The sequence below is a fragment of the Leucoraja erinacea genome, chromosome 14 (genome assembly GCF_028641065.1).
Source record: "Leucoraja erinacea ecotype New England chromosome 14, Leri_hhj_1, whole genome shotgun sequence".
Taxonomy (NCBI): domain Eukaryota; kingdom Metazoa; phylum Chordata; class Chondrichthyes; order Rajiformes; family Rajidae; genus Leucoraja; species Leucoraja erinaceus.
Window position 1 is genome coordinate 11,079,037 of NC_073390.1, and position 25,703 is coordinate 11,104,739.

Sequence of the window (25,703 nt, forward strand, 5' to 3'; positions counted from 1 at the left end):
GACAGTGGCACACATCAGCTGGGATCAACTCCTGAATACACAACACGCACTCATCTTCTTCCCAGGTAAGCTATCGGGGGCGGGGGGGTTCTTATAATATGGGGGATACATATATAATCAGACGGATATATATATATATATATATATATATGTATACACACACACATATATATATATATATATATATATAATCAGACTGGTTCCTTTGACAAATTTGCCCTCCATGAAACGATATTTGTGTCTGATCTTCTGTTCTTTTGGAATATGTTTGGCTGAAAGAGCCGGTGATCCGAGGGCTTGTTTTGTGGCGGATTTCAAGGGGAATTGTATCAGGTTAGATAGGAGCCCACACAAGTCATAAAACCTTTCGTTTGCAGAGATTGTCGGTCTGTTGAAGGGATATTAAATAACTGCCCTGCTGAGCAATGCATTTTGCCGGAATAGATGGGATTCCCTTTTACGAGAATCCTTTTTACGAGGATGTTTTTTTTTTATGGAAGAAGAGTCTCGACCCAAAACGTCACATATTCCCTTTCTCCAAAGATGCTGCGTGTTCCGCGGAGTTACTTCATCATTTTGTGTCTATTCTCAGTGTAAACCAGTTCTTCCCTCCACGGATTCATTTTTCCGGGCGGGCTGGAAGATGAATGGAGTGAGGAAAGTGAATCAGGATGGGAGTCAGGTATTTGCTTAGAGCCCAGCAGTTTCAGACGGTGGGGGAGCTGGGGCTCCTGCTCCCATGAGCAGAGAACTGCTAAAGCGGCGTTAGTAATAGACGCGCCGGCCCGTGGAACATATTTAAGTTCAATGCTGAAGATATTCACCACACAGTCTCCCCGTTATAACAGTAGAACTGAAATCTTGGGACGGAAAGAACTGTTCGCATATTAACGGAGAACGGAAAGTCGAGGATAAACCACGGGTTGGTGTTTACTCGGGGAGGTTAAACGCGGCGAAGCGCATTGGGGTCTGAAGAAGGGTCTCGACCAGAAACGCCACCCATTCCTTCCACCCACAGATAGATGCTGCCTGACCCGCTGAGTTACATTTCGCGTCTATCTTTTGACAGTAGAACGTTTTGAGTCTGAAAGTGAACGGGAAATGAATACTTTCAGGCTGGTAGATATTTAAACAAATGACATGCGCCTGTTCAACTAGAAAATCCCTTTACTTAATGAAAAGGCAATGATAGGAAGGAGTTCGATTACAATGCGAGGACATTTTCATCCATATTTCTGTACACCTTGAGAAAATCTATGGAAGGGGACAAGAGTTCTTCACAATTCGTTGCTTGTTACAAACTTCTGCTTGTTATGATGATTCACTCTTTAATAAAGAGCTTCAAGCCAATGGCTGGGTCCCAGATACAGCACGGCTCCATCCAGTGGAATAGGAAGCGGCAAATGTGCAGATGTCAGTTTAGGGTGTCAGTGTTGTTATCGAGGAGCGGTTCTTATTTACCCTGCAGACTCTTGTTTAAGGAAACGGAGACGCATGGAAAAGGAGCAAAGAATGAAAATATAGCAGGGAAACTGCAAACTGGGAATTACATGCTGGAGGCAGGGGTGCGAAAGAGAGTCTGATCCATCCATCCACCTTTCCACCCACCCATACACCCACCCACCCACTAATACTCCCACCCACCCATACAAACCACCCACACCCCCACCCACCCACCCACCCACAGCCCCCCCACCCATCCACCCACCCATACTCCCACCCACACCCCCACCCATACTCTCACCCACCCACCCGTACACCCACACCCCCACCCATACTCCCACCCACACCCCCACCCATACTCTCACCCACCCTTCACCCCCCCCACCCGTACACCCCCACCCCCCCGTACACCCACACCCCCACCCATACTCCACCCACCACCACACCCCACACACCCACCCATACACCCACCCATACACCCACCCATACCCCCCACCCATACTCCCACCCACACCCCCACCCATACACCCACCCATACACCCACCCACCCACCCATACACCCACCCATACACCCCCCATACACCCACCCATACACCCACCCATACTCCCACCCATCCACCCACCCACCCACCCACCCATACTCCCACCCACGTACCCATTGACACTCCCACCCATGCACCCATCCCATGGTTTTTTCCCATTTGTTTTCATGCATCTCCTATTGCTGCCCCCAAAGTATCTGGGTGATGGTGTGAGAAACCTACAGTTTGTATCCGCTTCTTCTTCCAGGTGCCGCCAAGAAGCTAACATGCAGGGGCTTCTGCTGACACTGGCTATTTCCGCCATCTGCTTCACCCGAGCAAGTGGCAAGCTTTCAAAGACTCCGTGTTCCAAAGTAGAATCGCAACAGAATTTCACTCTGAGTGAGGTTAGTAGTTCATTGTGTGGCTATGTGTGATCTTTGCATTTGTTATGTGACAAGATATTCCTGGCATCTTTAACCGAAGAAAATAAGCAGCACTTGCCGAATGGTGTACGGGTTGCGTATCTGTTTCTCTCACCTTGTGGGTCTTTAGTTCTGCTGATCACCATGATCCTTTGGACTGGAACCACAATCCTAAATAAAAACCATTCAGTGTTTCTCATGGAGTTGATACATTATTCACCACGATCAAAGAAGGTACGTGGATTCACTAAAGAGGGCAAAAGCATTGGCTGTATGGCTGCCTGATGTAGATAAGGACAAGAGAAATATTTTCATTTACCTTTGGGCAAACATGGGAGAAGGCTGAGTTCTATTCTTTTTAATGTTCAGGGGTAACATCAATGGCAAAACCAACATTTATGCCTCTTCCCAAATTGTTGCTGAAAAAGTGGTGGTGAGCTGCCTCATTGAGCACTGCTGGTGGTAACTTTCACAGTGTTATTGGGGAGGGAGTTCAAGCATTGTGACCCAGCAGTGCCAAAGGACTGGCAATACATTTCTAAATGACTACGAGTGTGTGACTTGGTGGAGAATCTGTAGGTACTCCCGTCCTTGGTGGTAAAAATCACAGGTTTGTGAAGTTTTTGTAGTTCTGGCTCATCGCTTCAGTGCATTTTGTAGATGATTCAGGAGAATATCACTCGAATGGACATGTTGGAAGGAGAAAGGGGGGTGTGGAGGGAAAAAGGGTTTGTTTGAGGTTACCTAAAATTGGAGAATTCAATATCCATACTATTGAGTTGTAAGCTACCCAAGTGGAATAAACCTTCTACCCCACTTCAGTTCTGCTCTTGATAAAACAGACTTGCTATCAGTGAAAATAATATGCATGAATAGACCCCACGAAGAATATATTGCAACATAATTTTCAAAATTATAATATTGATTGAAACAGGCCCTTTGGCCAACTGAGTCCACGGGGGCCATTGATTGCCTGTTCACCGGTTCTATGTTATCCCACTATTGCATCCACTCTTTGTACACTTGGGGCAAATTTGCAGAGGTCAAGTAACCCCCAATCTACACATCTTTCGGATGTGGGAGGAAACCAGAGCACCCAGTGGAAATTCACATGGTCACAGGGAGAGCGTGCAAACTCCATACCGACAGCATCCAAGGTCAGCATCAAACCCAGGTCTCTGGTACAGTGTTCAGCACTGTACTGGTGCTGGCCAAAAATAGATGCTTAACATGTCAGGCATAGCAGAATTTATTTGGGGTTGAATAGATAATAGACAATAGACAATAGGTGCAGGAATAGGCCATTCGGACCTTCGAGCCACCACCGCCATTCACCGTGATCATAGCTGATCATCCACACTCAATACCCCGTTCCTGCCTTTAACCCCATATCCCCAGACTTTGTTATCTTTAAGAGCTCGATCCAAATCTCTTGAAAGCATCCAAGTCAAGTCAAGTTTATTTGTCACATACACATACGAGATGTGCAGTGAAATGAAAGTGGCAATGCTCGCGGACTTTTGTGCTAAAAGACAAACAACTAAACAACCAAATAAACTATAAACACAATCATAACACACATATTCTTTTACATAAAAAATTATGGAAGGAAAAAACGTTCAGTAGAGTTAGTCCCTGGTGAGATAGGCGTTTACAGTCCGAATGGCCTCTGGGAAGAAACTCCTTCTCAACCTCTCTGTTCTCACCACATGGCAACGGAAGCGTTTGCCTGACCATAGCAGCTGGAACAGTCCGTTGCAGGGGTGGAAGGGGTCTCTCATGATATTATTGGCTCTGGAGTTGCACCTCCTGATGTATAGTTCCTGCAGGGGGGCAAGTGAAGTTCCCATAGTGCGTTCGGCCGAACGCACTACTCTCTGCAGAGCCTTCTTGTCCTTGGCAGAGCAATTCCCAAACCAGATGGTAATGTTCCCGGACAAGATGCATTCCACCGCCGCTGCGTAGAAGCACTGGAGGATCCTCGGAGACCCCTCTGAATTTCCTCAATTGCCTGAGATGGTAAAGGCGCTGCCTTGCCTTACTCACGAGTGCTGAGGCGTGTGATCCAGAGAATTGACCTCCACTACCTTCTGAGGCAGAGAATTCCACAGATTCACAACCCTCCGTGTGAAAAAGTTTTTTCATGTCTCCGTTTTAAATGGCTTACCCCTTATTCGTAAACGGTGGCCCCTGGTTCTGGACTCCCCCAACATTGAGAACATGTTTCCTGCATCTAGCCTGTCCAAACCCTTAATAATCTTATATGTTTCAATAAGATCCCTTCTCATCTTTCTAAGTTCCAGAATATACAAACTCAGCCGCTCCATTCTCTCAACATATGACAGTCCCGCCATCCCGGGAATTAACCTTGTGAACCTACACTGCACTCCATCAATAGCAAGAATGTCCTTCCTCAAAATTTGGAGACCGAAACTGCACACAATACTCCAGGTGTGGTCTCACTGGGGGACTGTCCAACTGCAGAGGGACCTCTTTGCTCCTATACTATATTCCTCTTGTTATAAAGGCCAACATGCCATTCGCTTTCTTCACTGCCTGCTGCACCTGCATGCTTACTTTCAATGGTACACAAAAAAGCTGGAGAAACACAGCGGGTGCAGCAGCATCTATGGAGCGAAGGAAAAAGGCAACGTTTTGGGCCAAAACCCTCCTTCAGACTGATGAACAAGGACCCCCAGATCCCATTGTACTCACCTTTTTCCCAACCTGACACCATTCAGATAATAATCTGCCTTCCAGATTTGCCATCAAAGTACATAACCTCACATTTATCCACATCAAATTGCATCGGCCATGCATCTTCCCACTCACCCAACCTGTCCAAGTCACCCTGCATCCTCATAGTATCCTCATATTTCACACTGCCACCCAGCTTTGTGTCATCTGCAAATGTGCTATTGTTACTTTTAATACCTTCATCTAAATCATGAATGTATATTGTAAATAGCTGCGGTCCCAGCACCGAGCCTTGCGGTACCCTACTAGTTACTGCCTGCCATTCTGAAAGGGACCCGTTGGTCCCTACTCTTTGTTTCCTGTCTGCCAACCAATTTTCTATCCATGTCAGTACCCTACCCCAATACCATGTGCTCTAATTTTGCCCACTAATTTTCTATGTGAGACCTTATCAAGTGCTTTCTGAAAGTCCAGGTACACTACATCTACAGGCTCTCCCTTGTCAATTTTCCGAGTTACATCCTCAAAAAATTCCAAATGATTAGTCAAGCATTATTTCCCATTTGAAAATCGATGCTCACTCGGACCGATCCTGCTACTGCTATACGAATGTGCTGCTATTTCATCTTTTATAATTGACTCCAGCATCTTCCCCACCACCGATATCAGGCTAACTGGTCTATAATTCCCTGTTTTCTTCTCCCGCCTTTCTTAAAAAGTGGGATAACATTAGCTACCCTCCAATCCACAGGAACTGATCCTGAATCCATAGAGCATTGGACAATGACCACAAATGCATCCACAATTTCTAGAGCCACTTCCTTAAGTACCCTGGGATGCAGACCATCAAGCCCTGGGGATTTATCAGCCTTCAGTCCCATCAGTCTATCCAACACCATTTCCTGCCTAATGTGGATTTCCTTCAATTCCTCTATCACCCCATATCCTCTGGCCACTAGTTCATCAGGAAGATTGTTTGTGTCCTCCTTAGTGAAGACGGATCCAAAGTACCTGTTCAACTCATCTGCCATTTCCTTGTTCCCCATAATAAATTGATCTGTTTCAGTCCAACTTTGGTCTGAACGAATTTTTTCCTCTTTAAAGGTTTCCCAATCCTCTGGCTTCCCGCTCATCTTTGCTATGTTATACTTCTCTTTTATTTTTATACTGTCCCTGACTTCCCTTGTCAGCCACGGTCGCCCCTTACTGCCCTTGGAATCTTTCTTCCTCTTTGGACTGAACTGATCCTGCACCTTCTATATTATTCTAAGGAATACCTGCCATCGTTGTTCCACTGATATGCCTGCTATGGTATCTTTCCAGTCAACTTTGGTCAGCTCCTCCCATATGGTTGCATAGTCCCCTTTGTTCAACTGTAATACTGATATCTCCGATTTTCTCATCACCCTGTCAAATTGTAGATTAAAATATCATATTATGGTCATTATCGCCTAATGGCTCCTTTACCTCGAGTTCCCTTATCAAACCTGGTTCATTACACAACACTAAATCCAGAATTGCCTTCTCCCTGGTAGGCTCCAGTACAAGCTGCTTTAAGAATCCATCACAGATGCACTCTACAAACACCCTTTCTTGGGGTCCAGTGCCAACTTGATTTTCCTAGTCTACCTGCATGTTGAAATCTCCCATAATAACTTTACGACATGCCAATTTTAACTCTTGATTCAACTTGCACCCTATATCCAGGCTACTGTTTGGGGGCCTGTTGATAACTCCCATTAGGGTATTTTTACCCTTACAATTCCTCAGTTTTATCCATACTGACTACATTTCCAGATTCCATGTCACCCCTCGCAAGGGACTGAATTTCATTCCTCACCAACAGAACTACCCCACCCTCTCTGCCCACCTGTCTGTCTTTTCGATAGGACGTATACGCTTGAATATAGTTCCCAGCCCTGGTCCTCATCATAGTTATGATTTATTCAGATCGCAATAACCCTTCCTAGAAAATGCAATATAGGCAAAATCATCCAATCATGTACCAGAGGTTGATAAAAGAATTTTACCCTGACTAATTGTAAAAAATAGATTAAGATCATGTTTCACATTTTTGTAGTTATATATTTGATTGCCAGTCCAATATGTCTTTTTTTACACCTCAAAATTGGATGAGTACTTGGGTCATATTTTTTGCCTTTCTCTCACTGTTCTCTACTGTTAATGGGTTTTCTTTTGTAAAAAACATCAAAACTCGTAAGCAACAATTACAATGCAAATGAAAATTGGGATGAGGATTCCCAAAAGAAAGTATTCCTCTTCCTCAGATTGGAAGGGAGCCTAGAGGGCCTGTTCCTTGGCGATTTTTTTTCGGTGACTGCTGGCGTCATATCAGTGTCGCCAAACGAATTTGAACATTTCAAAATCCAGCGGCGAAGAAAAAAAATGTTGCGACACTTGCAAAAGCACCGCGCGTCAAACGTCATCATGCCGCGTCACCTCCGTGTCATGGTGCATCATGTCACAAAATTTTCGGTGACCTGATATGTCAGTCAATGATGCTGGCAGTCGTCGAAAAAATCGCCAAGTGGGACAGGCCCTTAACTTGAATGAGAGCAATTGGTGAAGGAACTGAGTTGCCACAAGCAATTTGTTTCACAAGATAATGAAGGCATAACTGAGGGGAAAAAAAGAAGCAGCTTGGATCATTGAAAAATTAAATGGGTCAATATTTTTCAGGGGAAGGTTTAATTCTGAGGTTTCAGATGGGTACGCCCAGCCTGACCTGTTGGGAACCTCTCCTGCTTTGTATTTTGTAGCTCCTACATTCCTATTGTTTATGTTCTTGCCCTCTAACAGCTCTCATTCACACATTGACTTGGCAACCCTGTTTTCACTTTAACCCCCTGGTCACCAGTTTCACCCTACCATAGACATTCTTCCCTTCCCTTCCGCTCAATAAGTTTCTTTCGTCTCCTTCCCAGTTCAGGTGGACGGTCTTTGATCTGAAACATTGACTCCGTTTCTCTTCCCAGAAGACCTGAGTATGTTTTTGTTTCTATTTTAGTTTTCCAGCACCTAGAGCTTTTGATTCTCAAGGTTATCGTATCGGCAGATTCAGTGGAGAAATAGGTCACTCTCCTAACACTGGAAGAAGATTAGTTGAGTTTAATTTAGTTTTAGTTTAGAGATACAGCGTAGAAACAGGCCCATTGGCCCACCGAGTCCACACCGACCAGCCATCCCTGCACACTAACACTATCCTACACACACTAGGGACAATTTACAATTTTACCAAGCCAATTAACCTAAAAACCTGAACCTCTTTGGAGTGTGGGAGGAAACCGGAGCACCTGGAGAAAACCCACTTGGTCACGGGGAAGAACATTCCAAATCTATACAGACAGCGCCCATTGTTATGATGGAACCTGGGTCTCTGACGCTGTAAGGCATCAACTCTACCGCTATGTCACCGTGCCGCTCCCATCTGGGATTGCTAGGATATCCAACAGGAATGGTAAACAGAAATAGAGATGGATAGGTGACGTTTCGGATTGAGACCCATCTTCAGACTGATCACGTTTCCTAACCACATTCTACAGGGGTACTGCCTGACCTGCTGAATTACTCACACTTTGTGACTTTTTTCATTAACCAGCATCTGCAGTTCCAGATGTTCTTGAAATAATGTTGGTGTCAGTTGAATTCATGCATAGGGTGTGTTTTCCAAGAGACCTCAACAACACTATCAGATTCAACACTTGAGGGCATTGCTGCAACAGTATCCAAAGAGATATTTATTCCTTAATTAAAAAAAATCTTCAATTGTATTTTTGATATATAGTAGGAAATCAATCCTTTTGACTCTGTGAATGTGTTTATGGTTTAGGGTGGAAGATTAATGCTTTAAACACAAGGCAGATGTCAGAAGGGTCTCGACCTGAAACAATACCCATTCCTATACAGAGACGCTGCCTGTCCTGCTAAGTTATGCCCCGTTCCACTTAGGAAACCTGAACTGAAACCTCTGGAGACTTTGCGCCCCACCCAAGGTTTCCACACGGTTCCCGGAGGTTGCTGGTGGTTGCCGGAGGTTGCAGGTAGTGGAAGCAGGTAGGGAGACTGACAAAAACCTCCGGGAACCACACGGAAATTTTGGATGGGGCACAAAGTCTCCAGAGGTTTCCGTTCAGGTTTCCTAAGTGGGACAGGGGCATTACTCCAGCAATTTGTGTCTATCTGCAGATCATTAGTTTCTCTTTTCTTAATTTGGCTCATTGGTCTGAAGTCTACAATGAGACCAGATGGTTTCAAATAAATTCTGAACATTTATTCGATTTTGCCACTTTGGTGCAGTTCCAAGGGCGCACTGGTTTACTTGAGGGGAAGTGTTTTGGATGAAATTGTAGGTAAAGATCCATCTGATTTTCAGGTACACAAAAGGTTGCACACTTATTTTATTTCTCCAATGTAATACCTGATAACCATAAACATGATATCAAATTGTCATTTGCTGCACTGCTGTTTCAGAACTTGCTGTATAAATGAATTGTAAGAAAACAATGATTACACCCCAAGCACAGAAACTACCTGATTCTTCACTTTGGAATAATTTGAAGATGAGAGGGCTTCTGAACTGGTTGAATTTGTTGGCCTTTGAATTATTTTCCAGGTCTGTGATCCATATACACAGCCAAAATAAACCAATATGTTTTATTTTCCATAGTACATGGGGGTATGGCATGAGATTGAACGACTTCCCACACATTTTGTTTCCGGTGAATGCGTTACAGAAAAATACAGCCTGCAGCCTAATGGTTGGATAAAGCTTACCACAATGGAGAGGTTGTAAGTATTCCACACATCTATGGAGAAAAAAAACAAGACAAAGGTCAAAGGTATAAATGTTCTAACATTTTGGACTGGTAAAGCATGCAGTTTTAAAATCAGGACCTCTAAAGCAGCTCTTGGAGTTAATTTGGATTATATTTGTACTGATACCAAAGCCTTGTTCAGTATAAATTCTGTTTGGTTATTCCAGAAGTGCCAAAGCCCAAAATTTACATTACTATCCTCAGCAAAATGTTACTAACAAGTTACTTTGTGCAGGTGTCACTACCAAGTTTCCTATTACGTTTTTTAACTGATTTCTCCACAGAACTAAAATAAGGCAAAAATGAAACCCAAGTGAAAGGAGAACATATTAACAATCCAATGATATCATAGGTCAATAGGCTACTGAAGAAACCATATGCCTACATTAGTTGTGGCATAGATTGGGATGTTATGTTACCTGTACAACTTTACAAAACACTGGTTAGGCTCCACTTGGTGTGTTTTATGCAATTTTGTTTGGTGTACTCTAGGGAAGATTTGATTGTGCTGGAAAGAGCTCAGAGGAGATTCACCAGAATGTTGCATAGATTGGAGGATTTTAGAGGGTTTAGATCAACTGGGCTTGATTTCATTGGAGCAAAGGAGGCTGAGAGCGACCTGACATAAAAGGTGTAGAAAGGAACTGCAGATGCCAGTTTACATTGAAGTTAGACACTACCAATATGTTAGAGTAACCCAGCAAGACAGGTAGCTTCTCTGGAGCGAAGGAATGGGCGACGTTTCGGGTCAAGACCCTTCTTCAGACAGTTCTTCAGACAGAAGGGTCTTAACCCGAAACGTCACCTATTCCTTCTCTTCAATTATGCCACCTATCCTGCTGAGTTACCCCAGCATTTTGTGTCTATTTTCCGAGTAAATAAAAGGCATAGAGATAGGTTAGCTAAATGGAATTTTTTCCCCATGATGGGGATATTAAAAACATGAGGACATGGGTTTGAGGTGAGAGGTTGTAATTTTAAAGTGGATCTGATGGGAAGTTGTTTTTTACACAGTATCCGGACATGCTGCCGGAGAAAGTAGTGGAATCAAATACAATCGTACCATTTCAGAGGTACTTGGATAGCCACTTAAAATGACGGCACAGAAGGGTACAGTCCTAATATGGGCAAATGTGATTAGTGCTGATAGGCAAAAAGGTCAAAAAGAACATGATGGGCCAAAAGTGATTTCTCTGGTACAACTCTATTGAATGTTTGAACTGCATTTAATAAAAGTCCAAAGGCAATGGAGAAGTTGCAAAAAATAATGAATTAGATGGTGCTGGAAAGTGGATGGTGTATAATGAGGGACTTTGATTTAAATGGGTGTGTCTATTCTTCAGGCAGAAAAGCTAGGTTAAGATTTAATAAAGAAATTTAATATCATGGGGGTTCTAACAGACCAACAAAGAAATATGAGTTGCTGGACTTTTTCGTGCATTATACAGATGCGCAATCTATGTAATTCTGACGAAGATTCAAAAACTTGTTATTATTGGCACTCGAGTTCTGTTTCGTAATTCTACCATCTTCACCTTTTGGGGAAACCAGGTGATATCCATGCTGGGCTCATTGGTTAAAATGGCAGCTGGGCCTAAGGACACAATCTGTTTACATAAAGCAGGACCTCACCAGTTTGTCCTTGCTATAGATTCAGTGGAGATAAATTTGGCTTCTGGTGAAATGAAAGGAGTGGGATTTGGAGGCAAGAGAGTCTGCAGATGCTGGAATCTTGAGTAAAATCAACATGCTGGAGCAACTCAACAGGTCAGGCAGCATCCATGGTGGGAAATGGACATCATGGTTGGCACCCTTCTTCAGACTGATGGAGTTGACAAAATATACCATGTAGAATGAGGTGTGGGAAGAGATGGGGCAAGCGCTGGGAAGTAATAGGTGGATCCAGGTAAGGAGCTGATTAGCACTTGAGTCATGTGGGGGAGAGAAGGTGAAGATAGGAACCAAGGCTGGAGGTGATAAGTAGAGAAGGCAAAGGGGGTGTGAATAGGGAGTAAAATGTTCAACTACAGGAAGGGATGGATGGGAACAGGGGAGGGTGGAGAAGTAAAATGGGAAACCTAGAGGAGTGAGAGGTCAGCTTGAACATTCAATTCCCCTCACCAGTCCCATGTGACGTGCATGTCCTTAGCCTCCAAAATTAGCCATTGAGTGAGGCCATGTACAGACTGGAAGCACAGCACCTCCTTTGTTAGACTAAGACCCAATAGCAAGAATGTTGAATTCTCCAATTTCAGGTAAATCCTTACATCTGCTCATCGCCCACTCCTCCCTACTAAGGGTCCCCCATTTTGTTTCCACAATTCCCTTCCACCCATCATCCCTCTGAAGAAGGGTCTCGACCCGAAATGTCACCCATTACTTCTCTCCAGTTACTCCAGCATTTTGTGACTATCTTTGGTTTAAACTAGCATCTGCAGTTCCTTCCTACACATCCCTCCCTCCAGTTCTATATTACTCTCCTCGCCTTTTCTTTCTTATCACCTCTCACCATTTACACCCTTTTATCTTCTCCAGCCTTGGTTAGCATCTCCACCCTTCTCTCCCCTATGTGTCTCATCTTCCAATCAACCTTCTGGACTGCCTGGATCGATCAACTATTTACTAGCTCTTGCCCCACCCCTCCCCTTCAGTTGCCCTCCAGCTGCTCCATCAGTTTGACGAAGGATCCCAACCCAAAATGTCAATTATCCATTTCCCTTCCCAGACGCTGCCTGACCCACTGAGGTCCTCCAGCAGATTGTATTTTTCTCAAGGGTGAGATTTTCGAGCTCGGTTTGCTCCTGTTTATAACTGCTCACCTGCTTCATTTCCATTGGACATCAACTCTTTCATGTGAAGAGTCAAATGGTTCTCTGGATCGACATTTAAAAGATATTTAGACATGTACATGGTTAGGGAAGGAAAGGTTGAGAGGGATGTGGGCCAACTGCAGGGATGTGGGGCAGGTGGGGTTTGTGTAGATCGGGCATCTTAGTCTGCATGGGCAAGTTGGGCAAAGTGGTTGTTTCCATGCTATTTAACTCGGTGCCTCTGTAATTGGCAATTTATAAAATTGGATACACACTCCATGCATTAAGTGAAGTTCATGGACTTTGAGATGGCGTAACACTAGAAAGAAAATCTAAAAACGCCCATTCTCAACTGTTCTCCACTTCCCATCTTCTCAACTTCCACCCACTAATTTCAGTCTGAAGAAGGGTCCCCACCCGAGACGCCACCTGGCCTTTTTCTTCAGAGATGCTGCCTGACCTGCTGAGTTAATCCAACACTTTGTGTCTATCTTTGATATAAACCAGTATTTGCAGTTCTTTGTTTCTACATCTCAACGTTTTACAACCATGTCTAAAATGAAAATGAAAAAAATGAAAAAATGAAATGAAATGATTCAATTTATTGTCTAAGTGTTTCATGGGTTGTTTGTGAGGCCATACAGGGAAGTTGGTGCAATTGAGAATTTCCACATTCCACCAATCACCTTTTGGACATATGGACTGATAAGATGTGGCACACAATTGATAATGATTTTAAGGAAAGGAAATATTCTACGCATGTCAAATAAAATCATAATATTAAAAATGTTTTTTAATTTACAATATGCTTGTTTATAAATGTGCATGTAAATGTGGAAAGATTTACACTGAAAAATTGGACTATATCAGCAATAATGGTTTGGTATATAGTTATCAAATTAATTGAGCTTAATTAGAAACATTAAACAAGATTGCTTTTTTGATAACTTATTTTTTAATATTCCCTGAAATCATTAAACTCACCCACTCTACTAAGTCTGAAGAAGGGTCTCAACCCGAAACGTCAACCATTCCTTCTCTCTAAAGATCCTGCCTGACCCGCTGATGTTACTCCAGCATTTTGTGTCTATCTTCCCCCCTTCTACTAAACCCCTCTATCCTGGGAAAAATACTGTGACCTTATCTGTGTCTCTCGTGATTTTATGTACCTCTGTAAGACCACCCCTCACCCACCCCTATTCTCCAGGGAAAATAGTCCCAGCCTTATATCTAAAGCCATCCCATCTGAGCAACATCCTTGGGGATCTTGTCTGTACTTTTTTTTAATTTAATAATATCCTTCCTGTAGCTAGGCAACCAGAACTTTACACAGTCAACTGTATTCCTCAATGTCTTAGACAGCTATAACATGACATCCCAACCAGTCTATGAACTGACTGAAGAACACAAGCATGTCATATGCCTTTTTTTTTACCACCCTGTCCATCTATGTTGCAACTTTCAAGGAATTAGGCACATGTTCCCTTAGGCCTCTCTGCTCTACAACAGTCCCCAGGACTCTGTCATCTATTGTGCATTCCCTGCCCTGGTTTTCATCGCAAATGCATCACTTCACATTTGACCAAGTTAAATTCCATCTACCATTCTCTGGACTATTTTTCCAGTTTATCTAGTTTCTGCAGTAATCTTAAATAACCTTTACTGTCGTCTGCACCACCAATTTTGGTGTCAGTTTGAAATCTGCGAACCATGTCAACTACATTGATACCCAAATCGGTAATATAGATGGCAAACTACAGGGATTAAGCATGGATCCCCATTCAACACCATTTAATGAAACACGCCTTAAATTTGGAAACAAAAGCCTCCACTTCTACCCTCTTACTCTCATCACCAAGACAAAGTTCTTATCCATTTGGCTCGCTTACCCTGGATCCCATGTGATCTAACCTTCTGGACTATTCTACCATATGCAGCCTTGTCAATGTCCTTGCTAAAGTCCATGGAGATAACATCCACCACCCCAACCTTGTCTGTTCTCTTCAAAAACTTCCATCAAATTTAAGGGGCAGGATTTCCCATGAGAAATGCTGCATTGGCTTTCGCTAATCAGTCCTTGCCTTTCCAAATGCAGCTGGATCTTGAGTCTCACAATCCTCTCGGTTAACAACAGCATGTATTAGGCTTTAGCCTGTGGTTCTATGGTTAGCCCTTGAAAAAATACAGCATTGGGCACCCTCGAATCTTCCTGTATCTCACCTGTGGCTAACAATGATGCAAATATCAATGCTAGGAACCCAGCAATTTCTTCCCTGGATTCGTTCAAGTTCAAATTTATTTGTCACATGCACCATAAGGTGCAGTGAAATGTAATTTACCTTGCAGCATTACAATGGATTCCCACATGTACTAGGATATATTTGGTCAGGCCCTGGGGACCTCTCCACCTTTATGCTCTTCATGACTGCCAGCATCTCCTCTTTTTTGTAAGATAGATATATTTCAGGACATCACTTGAAATCCCCAGTTTCCACAGCCTTCTGCATCATAAGTAAGAAGTAAATTATGCTACACGGTCAGTAAACATTTTGTTCTGTAGATGGTCTAAACATGTCCCTTTAGTGAATTAAATGGATCCTGCAATGCAACATGGATAATTGAATGATGAGCAAATTCTTCAGTTACCTCCCTCTGCTGATTGATCCAGATGTCCACTGGCTGCTCTTGAAACCTCAAAAATATGGTAATACTGGAAACATTATTTGTTTCATTCAAAACCAATAAATATGTGTTTTTTTCCCAGGGAGAATGGCTCTTTGCAATATTATCAGGGAGAACTAGCTCCAAGACATTTGAATGTAACATCTACTCTTCAATATAGATGTAAGTATACAAAGATGGGAGAAATATATCTTTATTGTTTTAATGATTGCCAACTTTCTCCATAATATTAATCACCTCTTGGCTTCTCCTCGGCTACTTCTAAGCAAACTTAAAAATGAGGTGACTTGGTTGTTACACATTGGCTGGGGCATTGAAATGTCAGTGATCCCATCTGTACCATGCTAGTACTTAAGATGATATCCTACATAACTACATCATGTCTGAGGAAGAATAATATGTCACCTGAAAGCAGACACTCTATTCCAAGTGATGAACTTACCAGGGAGATGGAGAAAAAGTTTGAAAATTGTGCTCAAAGCCTTGGAAAATCACGTGACACTCCAACCATGTCCTGAAAAGCTCTTTCCTAGGTCTGCTCAAAATAGTGAAGTATTGTGATACTCCCGTTCCTTCAATGGGAGCATATAGAGGACCTACGTACATTTAGTTTAGTTTTGTGTAGAGACGCAGCATGGGAACATATCTCGTATTTCTATTTACCCTGAAGAAGGGTCTCGACCTGAAACATCCAACCTGCTGAGTTACTCCAGCTTTTTGTGCCTATCTATGGAAAAAGACTCTTTGGTTCATCGAGCTCATACCTATTGATCTACCATTCGCACTAATTCTATGTTGTGCCACTTTCTCATCCAATCCTTTTGCACTAGGAATTATTTCCTGAGGCCAATTAACCTACAAACCCACACATCATTGAGATGTGGGAGGAAACCAGATCACCTGGATGAGAGTGATCATGCAAACTCCACACTAACAGTGCACAAAGTTAGGGTTCTCTGGCGCTATGAAACAGCAGATCCATCAGCTGCGCCACTGCACCAGCTTTAAATTATGAAAGGAGCACACCATCTTACAAACCACCCTTCCAGTATTCTCTTGCAGAGAGGCTTGCCTTTATCTCCCTAGATCTCCAATAACACCAAGTTCTGATTTTATTGGCCTCCACCATCAAAAATGCAGTTGCTGGTTTACAAACAAAGGCACAAAGTGTTGGAGTAACTCAGTGGGTCAGGCAGCATCTCTAGAGAACGTGGATAGGTGGTGTTTAAGTTTAGGACCCTTCTTCAGACTTTTCGGGTGGGGACCCTTTAGAGTTTGAAGATGGTTCCCAACCTGAAACATCACCACCCCATGTTCTCAAGGGTTGCTGTCGGACCTGCTGAGTTTCTCCAGCCACCGTGCTTATTAAAAAAAAAATCATTTACAGTATGTCCCCTGATCTTATATTTTTTGAGTAGAGACATTGTTTTTTTGTCATACGTCATGAAACGGAACAACAAAATTCTTACTTGCAGCAGCACAACAGATATGTAAAGATATTACTCTGTAAAACTCATAATAACAACAGAGAAAAGTTCAGTATTTATGTAAAAAACAAACAAATAAATAGACAATAGTAGTGCCCATATGGTGCACTTTGAAATACTTGTGACATACGATTAACAGTTTAACAAGCTGTACTTCAAAATGACTTCATTGCAAACCTGGAAAGATTGTTACATAAGTATAGAATTCATAACTTTGAACACAGGTCATAATTTTTAAATCTTCTTATCCATATTCCATAGAATGGGAAAGTTACTGATAAATATGTCTTGACATATGGCTGGTATGGGCAAGTTGGGCCAAAGGGCCTGTTCCATACTTGCATACTTCCATGACTCTATGACATACATATGGTTTTTTTTATGAACATGCATCGAACTTCAAGCAGGAGAAATTTAGGTCATTTTAAGGTGCTTTGTTTGGCATTAATTGACCTGAGCTGGAACTGTAAAACCTGTCCCTGCACCTCCTCCCTCACTTTCATCCAGAACCCCAATCGTTCTTACAGGAGAGACAGTGCTTCACTCGGTGCTCCCAATGTGTCCTCTTCTACATCGAAGAGACAAGGCACAGGCAAGGCAACCATTTCACAAACACTTATGCTGTGTCCACTCAACACTGCTGGATTTTCTGATTGCCAGCCATTTTAGCTCCCCTTCTCATTCTCATACTGACCTTTCTGCCTTGGCCTCCTCCCATGTCAGAGTGAGGCCACACACAAACTGGAAGAACAACTCCTCATATTCCACTTGGGTAGCTTATTAGCTAACGGTATGAGCATCGAATTCTCTAATTTCAAGTAAGACCTCTAAGCCCCACTTCTTACTTCTTTCCCCACCCCCTGTACACACACTGTGTGCAACTACCCCGTCAATCTGTTCCCGTCTCCTCCTCTTTGCTCATCTTCCATCTCTCCCTACTCCAAGTCCCTCAATTTCCCTGTTATCCCTCTTCTTTCCCCTTCCACTGGCTCTTTGATCCAACCCTTGCTCCAGCTTTACATTTCACTCCTCCCCTTCTTTCATTATCTGCCACTCTTATTTCTCCATTTCATCTTGGTCAGAGATATCTTTCCGTATCGTTTTAACACTAAAACCATTAATCTGCCTATCAAGCCTCTCCCTTCCCCGTATCCATGTCCACCTCTCACTTGCCAGGCTTTGACCCACCCCTAACTCACTTCCCCAACTTCATTTACACTACACCATCAACCTGAAGATGTGTCCCAATCCGAAATGTTGTCTGTCCACTTCCCTCCACAGATGTGGTCTGACACGCTGAGTTCCTCCAGCACTTTTTATTTTGCTCAAGATTCCAGCATCTGCAATCTCTTGTGCCAGTATTGAGCTGCAGTTAAGGGTTGCAAACTAACAGTACTGATAACATTGCACTGCGAGGTCATGGTTGCAATGAAATTGGACGGGCGTTTGAACGAGGTAAATACAAGGGGAGATATAAGGAAAAAAATCCTTCTTTCGATTATTTTCAAAATAATCGACGTTTTGATTATTGTGTGCAGTTTTGGTCACCCTGTTATAGAAAAGATGTTACAGTAAAGATGTTGTTAAAGTGGATAAGGTGCAGAGAAGATTTACGAGGATGTTGCCAGGACTCGAGGGCCTGAGCTATAGGGAGAGGTTGAGCAGGCTGAAACTTTATTTCTTGGACTGCAAGAGGATGAGGGATGATCTTGTAGAGTTGTATAAGATGATGAGGGGATTAGACTGGGTAAATGCACAGGGTAGGGGAATCAAAAACAAGTGGACATAGATTTAAGGTGAGGGGGGAAAGATTTAATAGCGAACTGAGGGGAAACCTTTTTACACAAAGGGTGGCGGGTATATGGAAAGAGTTGTCAGAGTACTATCACAACATTTAAAATACATTTAAACATGGTACATGGATAGGATAGGTTTAGAATGATATAGGCAAACACAGGCATGTGCGACTAGTGTAGATGTGACATGTTGGTTGGCGTGGGCAAGTTGGGCCGAGTGGCCTGTTTCCACACTGTGACTCTATGTTGGCTGACCCAATGAGCACTGATTTAGATGACAAACTGATAGTTTATCCCCAGATTTCAAGTAGAACTCTAGGCTGAAAAAAATGGCACATCTTTCAGAGCTCTTGAAATTTGAATTTATAGCAGAGACTGAAAATGTCAGCCTCGGAGCTTCTGATGTTCAGCTGGAGGTTATCTGCATCCTGATGTCAGACAGGCAGTATATCAGTAAATGGAAATTAAAAAAAGGGAATATCTTAAACAGAAGCAGAAAATGCTGGAAATTGAGCAGGAAATAATGCTGAGACTTTATCCAACATCGGTGATGACACATTTGGAATATTGTGAGCAGTTTTGGGCCCCACATCTGAGGAATGATGTGCTGGCTTTGGAGCGGGTTCAGAGGAGGATTACAAGAATTATCCCAGGGATGACTGAGTTAACATACGATGAGCGTTTGACAGCTCTGGGACTGTACTTGCTGGAGCTTAGAGGGATGGGGGGGATATCATTGAAACCTTCTGGATAATGAAAGGCCTAGAATGAGTGGATGTGGAATTGATGTTCAGTATTGGGAGAGTATAGAACCAAAGGGCATAGCCTCAGAATAAAAGGATGTACCTTCAAAATGGAGATGAGGAGGAATATTTTTAGTCGGAGGATAATGAATCTGTGGAGTTCATTATTACAGACAGCTGTGGAGGATATATATTAGGTATTTCTAAGGCTAAGATTGATTAGGAAGGGTATCAAAGATCAAGGGGAGAAGGCAAGAGAATGAGGTTGAGAGGAAAACATAGATCAGCCATGATTGAATAGACTTAATAGGCTGATTGGCCTAATTCTGCTCCTATGTCTTATGATCTTATGGAAATATTTCATAAGTCAGGCCATACCTGTGGAAAGAGAAACAGAATTATTATATTATATTATATTTATTATATTTTATAGTTATTATATTTTAGATGTAAGTACGTTTATTGGCCAAGTATTCACATACAAGGAATTTGCCTTGGTGCTCCACCCACAAGTAACACCATGACATACAGTGACAGTTACGAATGACTCAGAAAACACTGAACATTAATAATAATAAAACATTAATGATAAAACACCATTGATCAAGCATGTGAACCAACAAAATATCAGATCAAAGGGAGGCTACAGATTTTAGGCTGTTGAGTAGAGCAACTACTCGTGGATCAAAACTGTTTTTATGTCTGGCTGTTGAGTTGCTCTACTCAACAGCAAAAAAATGTATATGTATTATATTATAAGGATTCCAGACCCAGTCAGTTCTATTGAACAATCGAGCAAGATAATACAACTATTTTTTGTCATAGTGTTATTAAAATATTGTGAGAAAACTGTCCATTCTTGTATTAATTTTTGTGCATTTCGTTTAAAATATGCAGATACTCAATATTAAGTTTTGATGTTTCTTTTTGAAAGTTGAATGTTTTATAATATCCATTGATTGGTCAGGTATGTGCCACTCTCAGCTTTCTTTAGAAAGCGTGAGAGAGAAGCATCCATTTAGGCTGAGTTTCAATGCTTTTACCTATAAAGTGATGCATATTCTTAATTCTAGTTTTTTCTGTTTGTGCTAACCTGCCCACTGTTTTGTTAATTTAGCGGGACTTCCATTCCAAAGTATTCCAGAAATGGCTGGTATGTATTTTCTTTTCAACTTGTATAATGTTTCATTTGGATCAAGTGTTTCTTAAGCTGGTGTTGAGCCTGTGATATTAGGAAGGGAAGAGATGAAGGGACTGGTGTTGCATCCCCTGTGCTTGCACCGTCCATGGATCTGGACCAAGCAGCAATTCACTTGCACTTCTTCCAATCTAGTGCAATGCCTTGGTGTTTATAATGTGATCTCCCTAAAACACCGGAGAAACCAAATATAAATTATGTAATTGCTTTGCGGAGAAAGTACATTCAATCCTCTGTATCCGCCATTTTAATTTCTAATGTAGCCCCACTCTCATTTTTCAATCTATGACCTCATGCCCTGTTATAACGAGGCCATGACAGCTTGGAGAAGAATATCTCATTTTCAGTCCAGGCCTATTGCAGCCTTTACAATTCAATAGAGGTTTTTTTTTCATTTTAGATTTCCATTTCCTCTTTCTTTCTGATTGTGTCTGAACATTTTTGCCTGCCTCTGTTTTACATCAGATTAATTTTCTCTATTAGTATTTATTGGCCATGTCTCACAGCTGTGCATTCGCAACAGCCCCCACAGACAAAGAAGCATTGTGGCCTTTTCCACGACTGAAAACTAACTTGTTTTCTCTTTTTTTCCTCATTTTTAATCTTTTTTTTTTGACATCAGTGAAACTGTGTTTTGTTAAATGTCTACACATGAAAAATTAACTAATTAGTCAACTTAGGGACTTGAAAGTTATGTGCATCTGATGCAGATATTTTGCATGTTGTTTGTCATTTATTCTAATTTTAAAGCATCATTCGCTGAGGACATATTTGTGTATAGTTAGTAAAATGGAAATAACTTGCTTTAATCCTGATTAACATTTTGGGTGGTATGTTTCTGCAGAGTTCTCCTTTGTCCCGTACATCATATTGTCCACTGACTACACCAGTTATTCGCTGGTTTACTCCTGCTTTCAACGGCAAATGTTTTCTTGGAATCGTGTAGAATATGCTTGGATTCTGTCAAGAGAACGACACCTATCAGAAGATGTCATTAATCGCCTGCATGAGATCCTGGAGAAGTATGAGATTCAAGCTGATGAATTGGTTAAATCTCCTCAAGAAAACTGCCCTAAAAATACATAAAGCATTGAGCAGAAAACATTCAAAATCAACAAATAAATCTGGAAAAAACATAATTTTATCTTTAGTTTTCATGATCATACTCTATAATTGTATTAGTATCATTTGGATTATATCATTCATGCTGAAGTGTCACTGTTGGGCATGAGATGAGTGTAACTTACTTTTACTAAAAGTGGGCCATAATAAATATCCCCTAAACATGGGCAGTTGTCAACCTTTGCCTCTTTTCAGATTTGTGGTGATTATGAAACATTGCTCAGTCTACCATTACATTTATTCACTCACAATATCCATATAAAGATGTTTTTCACAAATTTCAAAGGAACCTGCTATAAACAAATTGGAAGGAACTGCAGTTGCTGGTTTAAACCAAAGATAGACACAAAATGCTGGAGTAACTCAGCGGGACAGTCAGCATCTTTGGAGAGACGGAATGGGTGATGGTACAGGTCGAAACCTTTCTTCAGACTGAAGAAGGGTCTCGACTCAAAAAGTCACCCATTCCTTCTCATCAGAGATGCTGCCTGTCCCGTTGAGTTAGTCCAACATTTTGTGCCTATGTTTGTACATGAACAGATAATGGCTTTGATTGTATTGATGTATGTGAAAATATTGCAGCTCACAATTTCAGACTGTGCAAGCAATCTCATCATTTGGAGTCAATCCCCAATCAAATGGTCTTTGCTGCGATATATGTTTTCAACTTGCTAGTCAGGTGTAAAGCTATCACTGTGAATTGCATTCTTGACTCGTGTTTCCATAATTTAAATAGAAGTGAGGACGAGACATCTGCTGCAAAAGGCAGTCAATCCTCAACAGCAATTTTACACCTGGATGAGAAGTGGAAACCCTGTGAGTTTCAGTCAACCAACTTGCTCTTGATCCACAGCTATTCTAGAACGGCTGGGTCACAAGGCGAAGAGTTCATTAATTATGCGTTGAGCTGTCATCCATGCCATCATTTTGAATACCATATTGTGATGGTGCAGAAACTTGCAGCATTGAGTAAGACAAAATTGTCAATAAAAAAATATGAAACCCCAAGTTGTCAAGTTTCTTATCAATTCCATCTTATGAGTGGTCATGAACATTTTTCAATTCACTGTGGCAAATGTCAAGATGGGTGCAGTCCAAGTGAAATACTAAATCCATTTTTCCAAGGTCTAGAAATAAGTCCTCTTACGAAAATATTAGATCTTAATACTTTGTTTGATGATCATCCACGTATACCAGTGGGCTTGGCCTCACTCTCTATGTCTTATATTTAAATTAATACATCGAACATGATCTATCACACTTCACATAATTCGCATGGGATCTGGAAGTCTTAAAAAAAGTCTTTAACACAATTGAGTTGCCGATTCTGTTCAGAGTCAATCCCATTTAGAATAATTCTAGTGCCACACACATAATGGAAGGAGTTCTCAACGTAAAGATGGGACTTTGTCTCGCTAATGTGTTTTCACTCGTCACTTCAATCAATTCTATCATAGACGGATGCATCTTCACAAGTAAATTAGTGAGGATGAAGTCAACTATGTCCCTCATGCTAGATCGCTAACTACCTGCACCACATGCAGCCTAGTAGCTATGACTTTAAGTGGTGGTATTATGATGCATTTCACAGTGATGGACATTGAAGTCCCCACCCTGAGTACATCTTGCTTTCAATGTGTTTTAGGAGGTGATATTCAGGTCTACTAGTCAAAATAGAATATGTAGTCACAGGCTGGTACCTGTGGAATCTGGCCCAGCAGACACAAATATGCATCTTAGTGCAACTCAGGAAGTATAATTTCTTGTGCTTCATTGGTAAATAGGTTAATCAAATGGATATGAACCAATCTAACATATGAATCCGTATCTCCTTTGAATGTATGATTCCACAAGAAATCAACTTTAAGATGTTTATTTTTTCAGAGATGCAGGAGAAGTCAATAAGAATAAGCAGAAGTTAGCTGTGGCATATGTTTTAATGATGTATTAATTATTCTTGAGCTGTAATGTTTAACTGCATGGTAATTCTAAGGGAGTGACCCTTCTTCATAGGCACTTCTTCAGCACTGATGATAACTTGATTCCTTTGGGTTTCTATGAGTGCTGAAATAGCTGACGAGTCCTTGTTGCCATTGCAGAAATGGCTGAGAGGGTGGATGGGATAGTCATTTGCCAGCTGGTCCACACCTTCTGCCAGTAACGCTGAGCTTCAGTGGGATCCTGGTGCTTGGATTGTAGGTTCACAATATCATCCCAGGTCCTCCTTTAGTTTTTATTTTTTTTCATTTTGGAGATACAGCGCGGAAACAGTTCCTTCGGCCCACCGAGACCGCACTGACCAGCGATCCCCGTACATTAACACTATCCTACACACACTAGGGACAATTTACACTTATACCAATCCAATCAACCTACAAGCCTGGATGTCTTTGGAGTGTAGGAGGAAACCGAAGATCTCGGGCAAAACCCACGAGGTCACGGGGAGAATATACAAACTCCGTACAGACAGCACCCGTAGTCGGGATTGAACCCCCTATCTCCGGCGCTGCAAGCACTGTAAGGCAGCAACTCTACCACTGTGCCACTGTGCCTGTTCCTTTTCCAGAAACCTGTGGGGATATTGTATTTATTTGCTCAAGGAAATTTTGAGCACCTCTTTGACTCTTTTCCACCATCCATCGGGTAATCCCAAAGGACAGAACAGAGCATCTTTTTCAGGAGTACGGTGTTGGGCACGGGAACAATGTAGCCTGCCTATCAGAGCCAAGCTAATTCAGGCCCTGTGCTGAGGATAAAGAAGCAAGGAACTGCAGATGCTGGTTTACAGAACAGGGTACAAAGTGCAACAGTAACCCAGTGGGTCAGGCGGCAAGTCTGGAGATCATGGATAGGTAACATTGTAGATCAGGATTCATCTGAAGAATACAATACAATACAATACTATACAAAACACTTTATTTGTCCCCGAGGGGCAATTCAGATGTTCCTGCAGCACACTAATAAAAATACAACATAGCATTCAAGAACTTTAACATTAGAACATAAAAACATCCCCCCACAATGGTTCCCACTGTGGGGGAAGGCACAAAGTCCAGTCCCCATCCTCTTGTCCACCCAAAGTCGGGCCTATGAGGCCTCCACAGTCGCCGCTACGGGGGCCCGATGTTCCCGGCCGTTCTCGCCGGGTGATGGTACTCCGACGTCGAGAGAACCCTCAGCGGCTTGGGGTGCCAGGAACGGCCGCCCTCCTACCGGAGACCACGGCTTCACAAGCCAACAGACCACGCCGAACGGAGCCCCACACACTGGCGATCTCGGCGAGAGATCCCAGGCTCCGAGATGTAAGTTCAGCGCCGCAGCTGGCCGCTCCACAGAACCCCGGCTCCATGATGTTATTATCGGCGGTCCCAGCATACTGGAGTTCCAGCGCGGCGACCCAGACAAGGCATCGCCCGCTCCGCAATAGCGCTCCAGCGCCACGCCGCCGCCAAAGCCGATGTTCTGGCCAGGTCCCCTCAGGGAAACGTCGCTCCAGGACCCGCTGGTAGGCGCTGGTAGGCCGCCAGGACAGGTCGAAAGTGCTGCTCGGAGGAAGGCAGCCTCTCCGACCAGGTAGGGACTTGAAAAGCAGTTTCCCCCTTCCCTCCCACCATCCCCCCACACATAAAAGATTAGACCCCCAACTAAACACTTTAACGTACTAAAAATAATGAAAAGAAGTGAAAGAAAACGGACAGCTGCAAGATAGGCGCCGTTCAGGACAGCGCCCCCAGAAGGATCCCTACCTGAAACGTCACCTATCCATATTCTCCAGAGATGCAGCCTGACTTGCTGAGATACTCAGACACTTTGTGTCTTTCCTTGTGCTTGGAATGAGGGTCTGGGAGAGCTCTGTTCATGCTTCCATTTTGTGGATTTGAACGAATTTATAAGGAAGGCAATGGTGATTTTTTTTTTTACCTCAAGGTGCCTGTGGTAAGTAG

The 25,703-nt window shown here is 42.6% G+C and overlaps 1 protein-coding gene across 1 annotated transcript; it reads left to right on the forward strand.

The window, feature by feature from the left end:
• Positions 1–25,351, forward strand: LOC129703271 (apolipoprotein D-like). The gene is made up of 6 exons (XM_055645608.1): positions 1–65; positions 2,233–2,371; positions 9,774–9,895; positions 15,496–15,575; positions 20,557–20,592; positions 21,482–25,351. Exons 2-6 carry the CDS (start codon positions 2,252–2,254, stop codon positions 21,721–21,723), a joined length of 600 nt encoding a protein of 199 aa, XP_055501583.1. The 5' UTR covers positions 1–65; positions 2,233–2,251; the 3' UTR covers positions 21,724–25,351.
• Positions 25,352–25,703: the final 352 nt, after the last annotated feature.

Excerpts from the sequence above, each read along its gene's own strand:
- LOC129703271 (XM_055645608.1), top strand. The coding sequence starts at position 2,252 with ATGCAGGGGCTTCTGCTGACACTGGCTATTTCCGCCATCTGCTTCACC. Across the intron at positions 2,372-9,773 it reads AGAATTTCACTCTGAGTGAG|TACATGGGGGTATGGCATGA; the intron begins GTTAGTAGTTCA and ends TATTTTCCATAG. Across the intron at positions 9,896-15,495 it reads CTTACCACAATGGAGAGGTT|GGAGAATGGCTCTTTGCAAT; the intron begins GTAAGTATTCCA and ends TTTTTTTCCCAG.